We start from the raw sequence: 19,985 nt of genomic DNA, 5'->3' as shown, positions 1-19,985 counted from the left end.
TATGTTGGTTGCTGTGCAGATCAGTCCTTTCTCTCCTGTTCTTTTAACATCATATAAAATTGGTGGGGATACATTAGTTTAAAGTGTGGTATTACCTGTACTCCAATCATAACTAACTTTAAATAATCAGCTGTAGAGGATATAGTATGCTGTCTCTGTCCTATTCTGGTGCCTGGAGGCTGTAAAGGAGTAGGCTGAAGTTGAATCTAAGTAAGATGGAACCACTATTGTTGGTATTCCTCTACCTAGGATTAGGAGACAACTAGCAGCAGTTGCCGAGAGAACCAAAACAAGAGAATGATCAGCATCCTCTGAATGGATACATTCCCCAAATCTGTCACCTTAAATCTAGAAAGAATTTTATGGCAAAAACAAATATTCTTGAAAACATACAGGAGGAAAAATGAATTAGAAATGAAGGAGAGAATTAATGGAACAAGGAATAATCCCAGAAGAGAACATGGCTGGGGAATCTGATGTCCTCTATGTCACTTGGTGGACATTGAATAGGTTGAGGGTGGGAGTGCCTAAATGTAAAACCAATATGCTCAAGTGGGGGTTGCTAGCGGATAACAACATGCTGTGTGAATGTGGAGAGATAAAGAGCCCGGCCCATTTGTAGGTCTGTCGAATATTACCAATAGAATGCAGCAAAAGTGATTTGCTTCTGGCTAATTATAAAGCCAAAAAGGTGGCCTCATTTTGGCAGTTTAAGATTTGATCTGGACACAAAATAAAAAGAAAAAGCAGCTCTTGGTCGAAGAGCAGATGGACATATGCCCAGAGGAGTTTTTGCCAGGCTTCAGTTGGTGGACCAATTGCAGCTTTATATGATGAAGGAGAAACTGGTTATACAAGTCTTCTTTTTATTACCATCTGGATGAACTACTGCAACACACTTTGCATAGAGTGGCTCTTAAAGACTGCTCAGAAACTATAGCAGAATTCATCAGCCTATGTGCTGGGTGTATATAATAGCAATTATGAAGCCTGTGCACTGATTGCTTTCAAGAAATAATGTTCTTGACTTATAAAGCTCTTTATGGCTCAGCATCTGGGTACCTATAGGGTAAGTACTATCTAACTGAATTGGCTGACAGATTAGTCTGAGAAACTACTCAAAGCCCCATTTTTGAGAAGCCAAAACTAGAAAGGCAGTGGTGGGTCTTGGGAGCAGACATTTGGTAGAAATCAAGTTAGCCTCTTCTTCCTTGGTCTTTAGAAAAAATCAAGAGTAGACTTATATAAAATATATATTTTTTAGTTTTAGGACTGCACCATCTCTTACGCTATCATTGCTTTTAATACATTGTTTATGTATTACTGTATTTATTCATTAGCTTTCTATATCTGATTCTGGGCAGTTTGCAAATAAAAAATATGTTAATGTTTTAATATTTAAATTTGTTTTTTTTTAAGTTGGAAGGGTTTTTAATTTAATTGTGTCATTTTAACTATACCATGCCTGTTTTAAAATATTTTAGGGTTGCTGGGTTTTGGTGAGGCATGAATGAATGAATTAATGAATAAATATAAATAATGAAATGAATAAATAAGCATCTTAGGGAAGACCATATGAGAACATGAGGACCACCATAAATATGCCCTGATTCTTTTCTGATGGCAGTCAGAATTTTTCCAGTTGAGAAAAATTATAAGGAGATTAGAAATCGGGATGGATGTATTCACAAAGATTGAGATTGTTGGGAGAAAGCCCAGTTTGTTATCAATTCAAATCATTCAGTCTATCAACAAAGAGTAGTCCAAGAGTCTTTGATAAATACTTATTTCAGCTTACATGCATAGCAATGCTTGTGTGTTGTCTGTACATGCATAAACCTCTGTTTGGATTAAACATGATATAGAGTATGTCAGGTAAGAAACTAAAATAAATCAACTTTTATCCATCATGCTTAATTGTAAAAGAAGTACACTGCATATGCAGGTACAGGAAGTACACCAACATGCATGTTAAAACAGTGAATGCTTAATTAATTTTTTTTAAAAAAAACAAAGCAGCAGTGTTTACATTCTATCTGCTTTAGAGACTTTCTTTAAGTGGAAAATATGAATCCCTGCTAACAAACATTTGTAGCAAAATTCAGGATTTATTTCCTCAACTTTGTTTCATCCTCTTCCTATATTCGTCCACTCATGAAGACCTCAATCTACTTTGAAATGGCCTCCTTCCTTCTGAGCACTAACCATTCAATTACTGAAGGGAACCTATTTGATAGATTCTTAATGTATTATTCTGCTTTAAAATGCTATTCAAATATGAAACAGTTTGGAAAGAATTTTATCTGAAACATATAATTCTGGTTAGTTTTTTTTTTATTTCTTCTAGAGAACATCCAAAGCTACCGATCACAGTTTGCCTGCCCTTTCTGAACTTGTTCCCATCATTAATGATCAGTCTCAATATATCAATCATTTAGAAGCTGAAGTCAAGTTTTGCAAGGTATCGTACATAATATGATCTGTTCTCTCAAAACAGCTTTATTCGTCTACCACTAACATTTGACGTTTTAACCCTACACTTCTGTATATTATACTCAAAACAGAGATAATTTTTAGTAACAAAAAAGAAAGCATTTTATATTTATTGATGAAAAGTTTAATATAGCCAAAAGCTTTAGATATATCTGAAGTAGGAAGTAACTTTTTCTACTGTAATACCATATTAAAAACATGAGCATTTGAATAATAAGTAACAAAAAATTATAGATAGTCCTGGGCTTATAGCCACAATTGAGCTCAACATTTCTGTTGTTAAGCGACCTTTCTTGCCACAGTTATTAAGTGAATAATGGCAGTTGTTACATTAGTAACATGTTGTTAAGTGAAACTGGCCTCTCCATTGACTGCTTGTTGGAATGTCACAAAAAGGGATCACATAACCCTGGACACTGCAACCGTCATAAATATGAACAAGTTGCCAAGCATCTGAATTTTGATCACATGGTCATGAGGATGCTACAATGGTCCTAAATATGAAAATGGTCCTAAGACATTTTTTTCATAGTTTGTAACTTTGAATGGTCACTAAATGAATGGTTGTAAATTGAGGATTACCTGTAGTTGCCATTTGATTAGATTAAGAATATATTTCTCCAGTGTTTTCTAATTATACTTCCCTAATCTAGCTCTGGATCTATATCTAGTAGTGTGCCATTTCCTATACATATATTTTTTGCTCACATGTGCATAGTTTTCATATACATTTCTCACTGAATACAGGTAGTCATTGATTAACAATGGTATTTGGAATGGGAAACTTTGTTGCTAAGCAACACAGTTGTAAAGCGTGATGTCATGGATCATGCTGATTTGTAACAGTGTTTCTCCCAGTTGCAGTCATTAGGCAAATCCTTCATTCTTGTTGGACACAACATCACATGATCGCCTTTGATGACCTGCTGGTTTCCCAATTGACTTTGTTTGTCAGAAGCCAGTAGTGAAGATCGCAAATGACGATTATGTGACTGCAGGACACTGTAACTGTCATAATTGCAAGGTGGTTGCCAGTTATTCAAATTATAATCTCATGACCTTGGGGACACTGACAGCTGTATCTTTGAGGACTGGTTGTGTATCTCCTCATTGAGCATCATCGTAACTTCAAATGGTCACTGAACAAATGGTCATTAATTGAGGCCTGCTTTCAGTTCATCAGAATGGACTGTTTTTCATTTTGTATGTAATGGACTGTTTTTCATTTTGTATGTATTTAGAGTTCAAAAATATCAAAAACTAAGAGGGGAAAGTTCCCTCTTAGTTTATGATATTTTTGAACTCGAAATACAGAAAAATCTAGGCTGTTCATAAAAACGCAGGTCTTTGATTTTATGCAGGATTAAAGAATAAGGAAAATTTATTCTTTTAAACTGATGTTGCATTAATATTACTAGTATTTTGGTGAAAAATGATCTTTTTATTAAAAGAAGAGTATTCCAGTAGCGTATTATTTCAAGCATGCTAGAACTTGCAAGAAATCCTTTTCTGTTGTTTGATATGTCACTAAATTTAGTTACGCTTCCTTTAATGTAAGATTTTATGCAAAATTGAATGTTAATTACACTGCTGTCATTATGTTTGTGAAGGAGATTGAGTCCATGTTTAAATAATTACATTAACAATAATTATAACTTTCTAGGAAGAAATATCTGAATTGAAAGCACGTATACATGTTATTGTAGTTGAAAATGAGAAGCTACAAAATAATCTGAAGATGGAAACAGAGCGGACCTTGAGAGAGCAAACTATCCTCAATGCCTCAGTGAGTTCTATGGAATTTAAAATGTCAAATATAAATAAAAATGTAGTCTTAAAATTTTATTTAATAAGAAATCTCTAGAAAATTTAATAATGCATCAAAATATATCACATATATGCAGCTTATATTACCAGATATATAAACAGAAATAGATCTGTATTGCATACAGCATTCATAATGATAGAGATTAATTTAATATTTCATCTTTTTATAAAATCCAAGTTGCTGGTCTGTTAAAGTATTTTGGATTAAGGGCTATCTAGTTTCTGTTTGAAGGAGGAGCCAGGATCTAACATAAAGGTGGCGAAACTAACAGACGGAAGGATTTTGACCATATCCTCATACCTAACAGAGTCAAGCTCAGTCTAGATAACATTACAACTGGGTTGGACATGCCCAATCAGTGTCCAACTCCAAGTAAATCTGAGTGTTGTGGCCGGAAAGATTGCATGAATATTTCTTATCATGGTCCTGCAGATGATCCCGAGGCTCCGCCTGTCCTGAATATGAAGCGGTTACTCTGAATAGGGCTGCTGGCTGATATCAGAAGATGCAATAAATATGAAGAAGTAGCAAAGTTTTGCCACTTTTATTGTCATGACATAGGTCTGACAGTGGCTCTTATTCAGTTGGATTCATTCTTTGTCTTCCTCCATTGGAGCTCCAGTCATTGATTCTGGCAAAACCTGCCCTTAAGTTTTCTAAATGTGAAAGACATACAGATAGGTTTAGTTTATCACTAAATATATGTCTCATCTTGTAAAACAGAATACACTGAAAATAGAAATAAATTTAGTTGTCATAAATAAAGTAATGTGGAGTTTTGTTTAATTACATATTTTAATGGCTTCATATGGTAACAATTAATGTTGCTGCCACTCATTTTATCAGCAAAATTTCATTTGTTCAACATTGTTTTTCTGTCCTGATCTCTTTATTAAAACCAAAACTCTTCTTTAAGTCTTAAAGCTCTTAGGAAAGATCTGGAAATGGTGCAGAGATGATGTTGTAATAGAAGGAACAACTTGTGGAAATAGTTCAATAATTTGCTATATTAATAATATAACATATAAAGTTATATCATTATCATTAGTTATTGAGCTTGTTATGAATAAATATAAGAAGATCAGTAACAAACATCATATATACCTGTAGGAAATCTTCAATGTGTGTGCTATGTATATGCAGTTAAGGTGCACATTCATTGTTGATATATGTTTCAGACTCTACTTGCAAAATCTGGTGGTATAAATGGTGATCATTCTCATATTTGTGGAGCTGCTAAAGCATCTTGTCATGTCATTGAGCAAGCCAAGGCACCTCCACTGGAATTGGAAAAGTGGCAACAGGAATTGGTCAGTATTTTTAAAATGTTGATTATTTTAACATTAACAATTTGTTGTTCAGGTAAAATGCTCTACTTTTATGTTGAAAGTATAAGCATTTAATCAACTAATTAATTTAGATAGGTTTAACAAAATGTACTATATGACCAGAAAGTACAGTTCAAAATAAAGCTGCTGATGAGACTCTAATGAAACACTTTTATTTCACCTAAAATAATGTAGCAGGTTACCATATTTCCTCCTGATCTTTGTTGTTAAGTTCTAAAATCCTATACAGCCTGAAATCTTACTGTTTGTGAGCCCAATTTCTTTTCAGTCATTGACACTGACTGAGTCAGTCAGTAATCTTTCCTCTAGGATATTGCTGTTTTCTAAGGTAGGTAAGTGATGTCTAAACAAAAATGCTCTTCCAAGAATAGGTGGAAACTCTCTTTATTTTAACATGTTTTTAAAAACCTATTCTGCAGAGCTCAAGGTTAACGTTTTATTTTGCCGTGTTTTAAATGTTAATTTTTCAGTTTTGCTGCATTGTATTGTATGCTGCATTTTTGTTCTGCATTTATTTTATATTTCTAATTTTAATAATAGTAATTTTCAAGTAGGTTGTAAGTCTAGACAATATGTAAAAATATTGAATCCAAGTTTGTCTATCAAATTTATATGGCTCCCCATCTCACAAGAGTGACTCTGGGAGATGTACAATAAAATCAACAATTAAAATCATTTTACAAAAATCATTTAATTAAACTTAAATAAAAACAAAATCACAAGAGAGGATGTGTCAGAATATTATACATGATGCAAGCACTGCTCTGTATTTCTGTACATATTCCTGCTATAGAATAATAATTTTCAACATTGTAGAAAAAACGAAGTGTGGGTAATTTAAAATAACCATTTACCAAATAATGTTACACTGAATTATGTCTTTAATTACATATTTTGCCTTTGAATGTTGCAGTTTAATTGTCCATCTAAAAAAGGTTTTAAAAAAGCTTGTGATTTAAATATTAGAAATTTACAAAAAATGATCATCTAAATCCCTAAACAATTTGATTTGACATTTAAAGCTTAACTCGGTGGATCTGTATTTTATAGTCCTATGTGCTGTATAGCAGCCTTATTTCAGTTCCCAGCATTTTTAATCAATGATACTTAGATAGCAAATTTAATAGAAACTACCCAATAGTTAATAATGCTTAGTTAAAATGAATTAGTCAATTTTGAGAACAGTTGAAAGCTCTGGAAAACGCTGCCCAATATGCTTTGCACAGGACCTAATGATGATGATGAAAATGAGTTAGTATATGACCATATCATTTTATTCTTAGGCGAACAGAGTGGTTGCTGTGTAATTTAAATTAATTTCCATTTTCAGCTAGTGCAGGTTTGGTATCCAATGTCACGATGGAGTCAGATAGTCTCTATAAATTTAATGATAGAAGACAGACAGATTGCTAAAATTTTGCAGATGCCCTGGCAGTCCTGACTATGCCTTATTTATAACCGAACAAATAATAGGTATTAATTTTATTTTAAAGGAGAAACTAAAATATCTTCATGAAGAAAAGACGGAAGTGTTTGAAGCTCAGATACAGTCTTTACGGTAAAAAAAAAAGTTTATGTATTTTTAGATTGAAGCTTTATGCCTCTATAGAATTGTCTCATTTTGCCTCATTATCTTGTCCGTAAGTCCGTAGAAATAAATCATTATTATTTTATTCTCTGCTCTTTAAAAGTTTTTGAATGTGTCATAGTTTAATAATGTGTCTGTTTCTGTATGTAATTAGATGTATATTTGTTGCTTTCCTGGTAAGATTGCTAAGTTATTGCAAAGAATCAATCAGTATCTAGTGGGAAAAAATCCCTAACATTACAAACATACAAAGATAAAACTTTCAGAACAATATAATGCTTGTTTCAGTTTCTCCATCTCCCTCTGGTGCCTAAAATAATATTTTCAAAAATATTAGTTATTTGTAAGGATTTGTATCTTTCTTTGCAGAATGGTTATTTTATGATTGCACAGTAAATTCATTCATTCATTCATTCAATTTCTACAGCTGCTCAACTCATCCAAGTTATTCTAGGTGGCTTATAATTCTAAAATTATAAAACAATTAAAACAATGTAAAAAAAATTAAAACAGCAAAAACATCCACAAAACAAATAAAAATGACCTGAGGTCCATGCTGTGGTTGTTGGCCTATTTAAGGAAGGGGGCGGTACTTCCTGCACCCCCCCTCCTAATACGCCATCCTTGCAACTAATAATTTTAGTTAAATATCCTCCTTTCTCTAACCTTCCCTTTTTAGGAAAGGTTGTTGAAAAGGAGGCTGTGTGCTGTTGATGAATGCCCTGGAAGTAGATTATTTGACCTTTTTCAGTTGGTTCCTGCCAAGATCTGAAGTGGGCAAATAAACAAGCATACAAATTGTTTAAGACACTACCATTCAATTCATTTCATTAAAAACACAAAGACACACAATGTCTAACTCCTAAAACAGAGGTCAAGCTTTCTTGTCATGCTATAGATACATGTGGTATTATCCAGCTTTTTAATTTAAAAATATCTGTTTAACACAGGGTGATGCTCTTTTATTTGTGACTCTTCATTTTTGCCTCTCATTTCTTCTTTCCCGTTCATTCTTTCTTCCCTTTCCCCAGCTTTGACATATGGTAATCTTTACTCAGGAAATATTTTATGCATTTGATGTGGATTGTGAACCATGAAAGGTTTATGTGGTAATAAGATGGTGGTTCTTTAATGTGGCACAAAGTTGTGGTCTTTTAGAGAGTTTAAAGCAGTAAGAAAAAAGTTGTTCCAGTTGCTTTCCAATCATTATTGTACTCAACCTTGTGTGCTGTTTATAATTCTTTTATGTTGTTATTGTTGCAGAAAAGCTTTATCAGAGTCACAAAAAAACTGTGAAGAGCTGAGGGGACGATTAAAACATCAGCATTTGATCAATGCAGCAAATAGTTCTAATAGGCCTGGTGGTCTCTGCTTAAATTGTGCACAGCATGAAGCGGTTCTTTCCCAGACTCATTCAAATGTCCATATGCAAACCATTGAAAGACTAACAAAGTAAGCAGATGGATGGTTCTGAATTTAAAAAAAACCCACAGACTATAACAATTGTAACAAGTAATTTCATGAACATCAGTAATTTTAGCGCAATTGACTATGAAGACTCATTGCAATGTAAGGAAGCTTTCCAAAAGCATTATTCCTCTTAGAGTATCTTCCTGCTCAGTAGCCACCCACCATAGACTCCTAACCAAGTGCTTTATTTGATTATGGAATGGTTTTTAATGAGTCCCTTAGCTCCATTTCACACATGGCTTCCATTTTCCATTAACAGAACAAGAGGTTTTCATACAGCCCTTCTAGTTGCTAAGAACCTAGAAAGATTCAGTACTTATCTACATTCCCAACATAATGAAGCCATCAAGTAAATATAAATAATTCCATTTGTCTTTTTTGTACATTAGATTTATACAATCCATACTTTACAAATCTCTTTATATGTATATGTGATTAAAAAATGAAAATCATTGGTTGCAAAAAAAGTAATTCAGAAATAAACAATAGGATTTTACCAACTGAATTAGGATCTTCTCCAGTTTCATTTTCTCTTTTCTAACCCATCGTATTTAACAATTGAAGTCAGAGTTATAAGTAATTGACTATAACTGTACAAATTTTATCTGCCATATACAATATGTATTATAAATAAAGACAAATATATGTGTCCTAGGAAGCCACACCCAAACAGGCATCATATAAATAAGATGCATAGAATAGCTTAAAGTACACATTCCGGTAGAGAGAAGTTCCTTGAAGAGGTGCTCCAGCACTAGTCCGAAAACGCAGAAGACTAAACCTCTGGTCCTGGTGACTGACCCAGATTGGATCCTGCATATATGTATTGTTTTCTAGGCAATATTTGAGGACTTGGGGACTGTTATTTAATCTTATGAAATTCTGCAGATTTATATGAAGCTTTCTGATCATGCTATAAAATCACTGAAAATAATAGAGCTATATTTTTACTGGCCAATTTTTTTCTTTGGTTTTGGTGGGCATAGTAACCTTCTAGGACAGTGATGGTGAACCTTGTTGGCACCAATTGCCCAAACTAGAACACATGTGTGCACCAGAGCCCTCAAAACTCGACCAGCTGGTTGGCCCGCATAGGCACACCGGCCAGCTGTACTTTGAGTTTCTGGGGCTGTGGCGCGCATGCGCATTCTGTTTTGGGCAGTCAGTGCCGAAAATGTTCGCCATCACTGCCATATTACTTTCAGTAGGAATTTATGGGGGAGAATTCTTGGGAAGGGAGCTATAGTTATGCCAAGGTTACCCCTTCCTGATCTGGAATCTAAACTACTTCTTGTAGAGTCGTTGCTAATTTACAGCTTAAAGTATAAAGATGAGGCAGACTGTTCTTATCTTTTTTTTAAAAAAACTGGCATAAATCTAACGTGATCGCTTTCTATATAATAACTTATGAATGTTACTAAATGTTGATGTTGCTCTTTATCTTCCTAAAGTATCTCCTGCCTGTCTAATATATTGATCTTTTCTTTCTTCTCTCGTTTAAGCGAGAGAGATGAGTTAATGGCAGCACTTTCTACAATAAGAAGAAACTTAAATGATATGCAACAGAGAGAATGCAGTGCTTATGAACAAGTGAAACAAGCAGTACACATGAGTGAAGAAGCTAATTTGGAAAAAACCAAGGTAAAATTGTACAAAGACACAATAGAATGCTGACAGTAATGCCCTGTTTATGTGCCTTTAAGAGGCATCTTGCTTGACTACTTTAGGCTTTGAATGCTAGATTTAATGGGCTCTGCCCTATTCCATTAATATTTTTGATGATATTTGGTGAATAGTACTAAGTGGTCCATGTACTAAAGAAAAATTACTTTGCTGCCTAGACTCCTTTCTATTATTAGACTGACTTTTAAATAAATGTTTGAGATGTTCTATCAATCCACAAATGCACCTCTTATTTCTCACCCAGGATCTCTTATCGTGATAAAGAGGTAATCCTATGTAGGTATGATGTAACTCCCTATACCTATAGGTAGCGGTTTAGGTATGACAGATATGAAGGGTTTTATGAATTATGGGCAAGACCCAGGTAGAAAATGGTTGTGGCCAGATTCTTTGCTCAAAGGAGCAAAGAAAAAAGTGATAGAAGTAATTTTAAAACAGATTCTGCATGTATTTCCTACCAAAGTGAGATTTTGGGTGCAGGAACACACACATACTGCCCCCAGGAACAGGCCGAAGGCTTTTCCTTTAAAAATCATCTCTCTTTCTGGGATTTCAGCAGGGTGGAGAGACTAAGAAGGAACACTTCTTGTTTCGTGAAAAAGAGACACCAGGTGATTTGTATTTTTTTACACTGGCAAGATTTGTAGTGTAGCTTTATAATACATTAGAATTAGCATATCTGTTTTTTGTTTTATGTACCTGGTAAGGCAAGGTACATATTCCATGACTTTAGAATAGATGTTCTTTTTAACCAAAAATTGCTGTGGAGTTGGATGGCTCATTGTTTTGATAAAAAAAACTTCATAACGCCCTTAAAAGTATGTGGTTTAACCATATCTAAAGTACGATATGTGGTTCTGGGTGCCACACTTCAAAAAGTAAATAGTAGAACTAGAAAAATGGCAGAAAAGGGCAACCAAACTTGATCAGTGGGGCCTTTAACTTGGAAAATATGTGAAAGGTGTAGATGTGATTGAGGTGGTTGAACTCATGAAAGACGTGGAGAAAATGGATGAGGAATCCGGGTCCATAATAAAACTGATTGGAAGGCACTTAAGGCAAATCTAGGTATTTACAAAGAGTTCTCGACTTACAAATCATTTAGCGACTATTTGAAGTTACAGCAGCATTGAAACAAGTGACTTGCAACTGTCACAGCAACCAAAAGCTGGATTTGCTTAATGACCACACAATTCGCTTAACAGCCGCAGTGATTTGCTTAACAACTATGGCAAAAAAAAGGCTGTAAAATCAGACTCACTTATCGAACACTTCACTTAAGCAATGGAAATTCTAGGTCCCAATTGTGGTCACATGTCAAAGACTACCTGTATTCATACAGCCTATGGCTACTAATTTGAATGGCATGAGGTAGATCTCAGATACCCTTTTCTCTATTCCCTCTCCCATTTACGGTTTGTCAGAAAGAGGAATAGTTGGAATAGCTGCATTTTTTTTATTGCCAGTGACCTGTTCACTTAGAAGTGAATTTTCTCTCTCCTCAGTTTCAAGAACTTAGTGGGAGTTATACTTTTAAGTTTTTATACCTTGCACTGAAAATGGTGCTATATAAACAATATTAAAGCGCTTTTCTAATGTAAGTTAAAAAGCTTATTTTACAGGGTTCTTGCTTTAGATTGATTTATTACCTTGGCATCTAGTGCCATCTGCTGTGTAATTAGTATATTGCATCTAGTTGATGCAATATGCATTCTGTTTTGGAAGAAAAGATTTTTGTAAGGGACCAAACTGTATTGTGCAAATGGAATTCAAGTACCAGTATACTCTGAAAGAATCCAGTTAGCTTCAGTTCTAAGAATAGTAATATGACAATATCATTAATTAACTTCAATAATTTCAGGAGTTACCCAATAGTGGCAAATCAGAAGTTTTTTTTGTAATATTTTACAACATGCTTTAAAATAATAACATTTCATATTCCTATCACTTTAACAAGAATTGCTGAAGATACCACGTGCAGGGAAAGTTGTTTGGGTAAGCACTGCACCTGTGTAAACAGAGTGCTTGTGCATATATTCTTCATTTTCAGAGTTGAGCCGATATATTTGGATAAACTAGAATCATTAGGCCTATGATAATTTAAATTTAATTAGTATCTGTAGACCACAGAGGGTTAAAAAACAAACAAAAATATATAGAAATAGGTGGCAATTTTGTTTCTCACCAATTTACCTATCAAATTTCTTGTTTTAATATCAATAAAGAAAATAAAAAATTTCATCACCTCAGCATACTCTTTCTCTGTTACCTTAACTTACCACACAAGGTTGTTGTTGTTATTGGGGAAAATTGGAGAAAAGCATGCTTTTGTATGTCACCTTTTGCTCCTGGAGCAAAATTGGGATAAAAGTCTAGAAAATAATAATATTAAAAATATTTTTACAGATTAAGTCTTGCAAAATCAAAATAGAAAAAAACAATGCTGCAAGGTCTGTTAATGACAATGTTTAATAAAAGTAATATTTTGTAGAGAGTTTACGGTCAAATATCAAGAGTAGATTTATTTTTTTAAGGCTGATTATGTTTCAAACAGGATCCGAGAAATAACTGCCTGTATAATAATATTCACATAAGAAAATAACATTTAAATTGAGTAATTTAGTCAATTTGGTCTCAAATTGGAACAAATTATATGCCTGAAAAGTGTAAAGATAAGATGAGTTAAAGTAAGTACATTTACATCCGTATGTAAAAATATGCAACTTTAGTCATTTTCATCATATGATATGTACTTCAAAATGTGAAATCAGAATATTTATGATGAAATGTTAATAGGTATTTAGGACAAACACATCCAGCATTACCACTGAATTAAAGTTCCATTTATTTAAGAGTGACACATTGTTTTGTGGATGTTGAAAGTTTATTGTATAATTATAAATTTATATACAGTATGCATCTATATATTAGTGAAAACATACTTAAATTTAAATGAATTTTTAATTTCATTTTTCTCCAAAATTTAATTTTTGCCTTATATTAAAAGAATGTATAATTTGGTTCTACAAATATTAAAGTGGTCTTCATCATCTCCACAGGCTTTAATTCAATGTGAACAGCTTAAAAATGAAATGGAGAGACAGAAAGATCGCCTTGAAAAAGAATTAGTGCTTCAGCTAGATAAGAGAGCTGGAGAGCGCGAAGCAGTTCGTGAAGAAATGAAGAAAGAAAAAGAAAACCTGTCATCACTGGTATTTTCCTGTTTTTTAATTACTTTGGAACATAAACAATTTTGGTACCTGGTTGTTTTTTTAATAGGTATTACATTTATGAATTTTTGTTGGAAACAATGTTGGGAACCACTATTCTAAATACTTGAACTATTTGATTATATATTTAAATAGTTTCACTTAGCTCCAAAATATTCTCATGTGTATCTACATTTCCTGTATACAAATTTGTTTCTATGAAATAGTTTAAGGAAGTTTTAAATGAAGCATGGAATATACAGAGTTACCTACTGCTATTGTTTTATTATTTGAGGAATATGTAATCCTTACTCATTAATTTGGATATGCTTTTTTCAGGTTTGCATTTAAAAATATAATAGGGAACAGATAGCAAAAGAGGAAAGTAAACGTAGAAACAATGGGAAAGAATAAAATAGATGTTATGTGTCTTTAAACTCATGTAAAATAATTTTTTTCCCCATTTGCTTTATGGTAGAAGAATTGGCTTGGCCATTCTGCTAATTTGCTAATCCATGGTGAGCGGCCAAGAGTCATTTTGAAATTGGAATTGAAATTGAAATTGGAATTGAAATTGGAATAAGCTAGAAATTTGATAATTGAAAATAACTTAAATTGTGACTTCAGAACGCTTCTCAGATTTGTCTATGGAGATTCTCAGTCATCCAGGTCATAGTTGTTCCAAAGGTGCTTTTTCAAGAGACAACCGGAGTTTCTTTTTTTCTTTGAAGATGTTTTGCTTCTCATCCAAAAAGCTTTTTCAGCTCTGACTGGATGGTGGGGAATGGAAGGATTTATACTCCTTGCAGACAAATGGTTATTTGCATTGTTTTAGAGAGTTCTTGAGGCCACTAGGAGAGAAAGTACAATTGTCTCTTGAAAAAGCACCTTTGGGTCTTCTCAGATTTCTTCAACTGAAATTCAATGGCATTGGCTTATTGTATATATGAAACTTAACAATAGGAATAAAAGATGGAAAAATGCTGGAAATCCCACCCTCATTATCTACCAGATCCAGTAGCCCTCAAATAAAAGCAATTTTAAAAAAATAAATCTAAAATTTGTCTCTATCTTTAAAAACCCTTAACAATAGACAGTGAAGAACATCTACTGACTATGGGGAGGAGTATTGGAGGAACACTAATGACTATATTGGAGCAAGAAAAGTGTAAGTGTAGTGAAAATATAGAAAATGGAAAAAATGTTCAAGGAGTTTATTACAATTAGAGCACTATTATGATGACTTCATGTCTCCTGGCTATTGAGAGTTGTTGCATATAGACTACTTTTTAGAATTCTAGTTTTAATGCCAAAATGTATGTGAAGCAAAATACTTTGAGTCCATCAATATTGTCCAAATTACTACTCTTTGAACCAGCCAAGACAGGAGTTTTGGAAGATGAGCTTGGCAGTGATCATAGAGTAATTAAACGAAGACTTAGTCAATATAAAAGAGCATATAGATCAAACAGTTGATCAAATCTTGGTTATAAATTATTATTTATAATTGTCTCACTGGTAGTCATTTGCTAATTTGACTCACAGTAGAGTCTTGGTGTTGAAAGCTCATTGGGATAATGTGTTCGTATACAGAAATCCAGAGAGAAAAATAGATTGGATGCAAAATTACAATAAAGTGTGTCATTAGGCTGAATAATTGTAATAACTGTTGGTGGATAAAGATAGTTAATATAAAATATAATAATTTTTATCTATGAAACAAGTGAGTCAGAGAAAGATGTGGCAAGTTAAGATAAAGGTACCGGGATAAATTGGAAATGGTGTTTGGTAGGATCATGGAAAACTATCTCTGTGATCCGTATCACAGCAGTTTATCCATAAAGCAAATACATAAAATGTATTTCTAAAAATAAAAAGAACTATCATATAAACAAATTACATGTAATCAGATTACTTGAGTCAATTTCTTAAACTAAATCAAAGTGTTGAGATTTGAGAAAGGTAATAAATAAACAAAAGACTGGCTAAAGAAAGATGGCAAAATTTAACTTTGTTATGGCAGCATTTTATCAATCATTGACATCTATTAATTAGCTCTAAATTACAGATAATTAGATAGCTAAATAAAATAATAATAATCTGAACCCATGATATGGAAGAAGCATTTTTTTTTACATTTGCAGCTAAAAATCTTATGTACTAAGCAATCTGGAAATGACACATACTTGTACTTGTAAGCATATTGTAATTATTACCTTTTGTTAAATTTTGATTTATAGTTAATTTATTGTATTTTTTTAAAAAAATTCCCTTAAGTAATAGAGTTGCAAAGTATTTGCCATTTTGAAAACTTCATTATTTTAAATGTAGTTCCAGTATTTGATTTCACGTTGTTAAAACATCTTTTGATTTGTAATTATTATTATACTATTTATTTACCTTCATTATAGTACAGATAATAGATTCTGCATTAAATATTATTATATTGGGCTACTAAAATTTTTGATATGTCTGCTGGATATTCATTTTATTACTTATATAACAGGTACAATTATGACAATCCCAATAAAATAATGATTTCCCATTTCATTTTTAATGAATTTATCAGAATTTTTCTCAGACAGAGTAATTGACCTAATAATAGCTAAATAAAGGATTGCATTATCACCAGGTAATGTCTTTGTCTTTTATTTCAGGTAATGTCGTTATCTCAGAATGTTGCTGGTCTGGAGTCTCAGATTGACAGGATTACAAGGGAAAAGATCTCCCTAACCAATCAGCTGGAAGAAGCTCAGAACCACCATTCTTCTCGTGAAATGGAAATCAATAAGGTAGAATAGTTTTTGAAAATACAGAAGAGGCAGTTTTCATCAGCTCCCATTTTGACTGTATAAATTAACTTTAACTAACAGCTTGGAGTCATTTGAACTACGACAAATAAATTTGATATTTAAATAAATAACTGATGCAGTGAGGGCAGTTGAACTTTGCCAGCACAAAGGAGAAGCAGCAGAGGATTTACAGTAAGTTCAGTCAATAAATGGCTTTGCAAATAAGTGCCAAATAAAAACTAAATCCTAAACTTATTGTAGGTACAGTAGCATTGCAATAGTTTATGTGGTCAGCAACTGAATAAGAATCCAGTTTCAAAAATGGTTGCTGAAACAAAGTTGGTATCAACATACAGCCCATGTCAAGAGTCTGTCCTGATAGACCCTTCAGCTGAATGTTGGTTCTGGTACATTGTTACCATCTGGATTGACAGCAAAGCAGAATGTTGACTGCACTACAAAAATACTATGTGTATTTTTTAGTTTATTGTATTCCTGTATTTGCCTTAGCATTTACAAGTGTAAAAGTTATATTTCAACAAATTTCTTAAGTTTCTTTTACTTGGACACTAAAAATGTAGGATCATTTTCATTGTGTGCAATGAAAGATTACCAGTAATTATTATAATTATTAAGACGCATGTCTACTTTTTCTGTTGATTTATAGTTCTTTTTAGAGATAAACTTTATTCCTTAAATTTTGGCCTTTAAAGAGTAGCCTTTCTATTTTAATACATTCTAATTACAGCTTCCTACTTCCTGATAATGAAAGGGGCTAATTTTGTGAGGAAAAAGTGTTTCTTACGGATTGGCTTTTCTATTAATATTTTAAAAATTAACTCCTATTATTCAGTATTTATTTTACTGCGATGGACAAACATTGCTGAAATTGGAGGCTCTGGATTAGTCTATTTCATAGAGTCTGGGGATAGCTAGTGATTAAAATAGCAAAGAAAAGAAGATTCCAGCGAAGAATAAATCTAAGATCAGCATTACTTCAAACACTTTGAAGTCTAATGCCTGAGATTTTTTTAAAAGTGGGATCATTTATTATTATTCATTGTCTGGATCAGTGTTTATCAGTCTTGGCAAATTTAAAATGTATGCACTTCAACTCCTAGAATTCCCCAGTCAACCATGCTGACTACCATGGAAAATTCTGGGAATTGAAGTTCACCTACCTTAAATTTGCCAAAGCTGGGAAACACTAATCTGGGTAAAAGATTTGTACTTTCCTTAAAATATAAACTCTAGTTTAAGCTAAAAATAGCCAATTTGCACCGATCCTATATGATTTAATCACAATTAATTTATCTGGTCACCAGAGCCCCTGAGATTATTTTTTTCTAAATTTGGCATAAAAATTGTAATTTTTCAGTGATACATTTTTTGCCCTTTTTGTTGAATTAAACAGGTTAAGTAAATGACAAACAATTTTGTGTAAATCACCTAAAGCCTCCTAATTAATCAACATTTCAGCCCTATCAATCAGTGATAATGTCACCGCATACTTCCATACAGTCCTGAAAATCTTAGATACCTATTTTGAAAAAGGAAGGTCCCCTGAGAAAAAGAAGTTGCTCAGCTCAGAGTTACATGGTGCAAGTATACAAATTTCCAGAAACAAAAAATAGAATTCTAGTCTCTGGATCTTGATGATGTATGAAATATTTATGAATTCTCCTTGTTTTCAAAAAGTGCCCCATTCCATCAGCTCCTCCCCTGGAAAATGCTTTGGAGTAAATATTTTCTTGTTGGGTTGATGATAGGAGTGGGGTGAAGGAATTGCTATTATATTGGAATAAAATGTGAAATAGTAATCATTATTTTTCCAGTAACATTGCAATATAATTCCTTCAACATAGTGATGGGATGTCATCCTGTTGCCTCATAAATAGGAATGTTCTCCCCTCTTTCCGTCTAGTACTCCTAAAAGTAAAAGTAAATTACTCCTAAAAGTAACTCTGAATAAGTAAATCTTATTGCTATGGATTATGCTTGTATAATATCTATGTTTCTGGAATTGATTGATGATAGATATATTTAGGCTTAAACAGCAACAGTGAATGCAATTTGGTGGCTATATGACCATTAACAAAAAGGGAGAGGGAAAGGGAGAGCAAGAGAGAGAGAGAGAGAGAGAGAGAGAGAGAGGTGTGGGGGAGAGAGAGAGAGAGAGAGACTATGTAAAGCATCAGTCTAAAGCAGTGACGACAGGTGCAACACCCCATTATTTGCATGCTTTTTTCACCCGCCCCAGCCTCTAGAGGCTTTATAAGAGCTTGGGGAGGGCGAAAACAGCCTTCCCCGTCCCTCCGGAGGTTTCAGGAGCTTCCCTGAAGCCTCTGGAGAGCAAAAAATCAGCCCTATGGGCAAACTGGAAGTTCAGGAACTGACTTCCGGTTTGCTTCTAGGACTGGTTTAAGCCCTCCGGAGCCTTCAGGGCCCTTCTGGAAGCTTCCCTGAAGGCTCCAGAGGACGAAAAACAACCCAACGGACAAACCAGAAGTCACTTCTGGTTTGCTCATAGGGCCATTTTTAGTCCTCCAGAGCCTTCAGGGACCTTCAGGAGGCTTCCTTGAAAGCTCCGGGAGCAAACTGGAAGTCAGTTCCCAAACTTCCAGTTTACCTGTAGGGCTGGTTTTTTGCGCTCCAGAGGCTTCAGGGAAGGTCCTGAAGCCACTGGAGGGCCTCCAGGGGGGGGAGCTGTTTTGCCCTCACCATGCTCCTATAAAGGCTCTGGGGAGGGTGAAAAATGGCTTTAAAAAAGGGTGAACTCAGCTGGCCACCACATGCATGTGCACTGGCCAGCTAACAGGGCAACGCCTGGCGTGCCCTGACAAATGGCTCCGCATGCCACAGGTTCACCATCCCGGCTCTAAAAAATAGGAGTACCATATAAAAACTTTGTAGAATTCAGTGCAAATGATGAAATAATAAATATAGTCACTAGAGGGCATCAAAAGTTTTCCTCTAAACAAATATTACTTTGTGGAGTCCTGAAACTGCAGGATGTTATCTTTTTGAACTAACAGGTGTGTGGAGAAATACATTACGAATTGAATCAGACCAAAATGAAGAAGGATGAAGCCGAAAAGGAGCACAGGGAGTATAGGACAAAAACAATAAGGGAACTTGAAATTAAAGATCAGGTAAGAGAGAATACTCTATCAAAGCTCTCTATATTTACAAATTCTCTATATTTGTAGAAAAATGGGACTTTCCTTCCTAATAAGTATTTTGAGAGGGTCCTTATGAGAATAAATTAATTTATTATATTTAATACTAATACAATGTTTTATTATAAGAGATTTTTCCCCTCCAATCTTAACATACTTTTTGACGTATGCATGAACAGACATTGTCTATGTGTATATATCTATTCTGTGATATTAACTTAATCATTTGTTGTATGTAAAAAAATAACACAGTATATCTAACCAATTTCTGAACATTTTGCATTCTAAAAGCATTAAGTAAATTTTATTTTTGTATTCTAAAGTTAGTAATTCTAAATTAGACAATTGCTGATTAATATCAGATATTTTCAAGACTTTCTTGTTTGCTGTCTCA

At 33.7% G+C, this 19,985-nt stretch overlaps 1 protein-coding gene across 13 annotated transcripts in view; it reads left to right on the top strand.

Annotated features, from left to right (window-relative positions):
• The window catches only part of SDCCAG8 (SHH signaling and ciliogenesis regulator SDCCAG8), a 117,674-nt gene that overhangs the window by 8,664 nt on the left and 89,025 nt on the right, over positions 1-19,985 (top strand). For 11 of the 13 annotated variants that reach the window (XR_015696976.1, XR_015696979.1, XR_015696978.1 and 8 more), the window contains exons 4-12: positions 2,348-2,461; positions 4,157-4,279; positions 5,500-5,631; positions 7,164-7,228; positions 8,522-8,710; positions 10,231-10,369; positions 13,471-13,623; positions 16,278-16,412; positions 19,448-19,564. Coding sequence is in view for 4 of the 13 variants with exons in the window: in XM_014067419.2 (XP_013922894.2) it covers positions 2,348-2,461; positions 4,157-4,279; positions 5,500-5,631; positions 7,164-7,228; positions 8,522-8,710; positions 10,231-10,369; positions 13,471-13,623; positions 16,278-16,412; positions 19,448-19,564 (1,167 nt within the window). In the remaining 9 variants the exon portion in view is untranslated. Of the gene's footprint in view, positions 1-2,326; positions 2,462-4,156; positions 4,280-5,499; positions 5,632-7,163; positions 7,229-8,521; positions 8,711-10,230; positions 10,370-13,470; positions 13,624-16,277; positions 16,413-19,447; positions 19,565-19,985 lie in introns of all 13 variants that reach the window. The other 2 variants (XR_015696981.1, XR_015696980.1) reach the window with 2 other exon arrangements.

Source organism: Thamnophis sirtalis, unplaced genomic scaffold, assembly GCF_051295495.1.
Source record: "Thamnophis sirtalis isolate CommonGarterSnake01/CBP01778 unplaced genomic scaffold, rThaSir2_p1.2 scaffold_6, whole genome shotgun sequence".
Taxonomy (NCBI): Eukaryota; Metazoa; Chordata; class Lepidosauria; order Squamata; family Natricidae; genus Thamnophis; species Thamnophis sirtalis.
The sequence above is the reverse complement of the archived record's forward strand: the minus strand, read 5'-3'. Positions and strand labels throughout refer to the sequence as shown.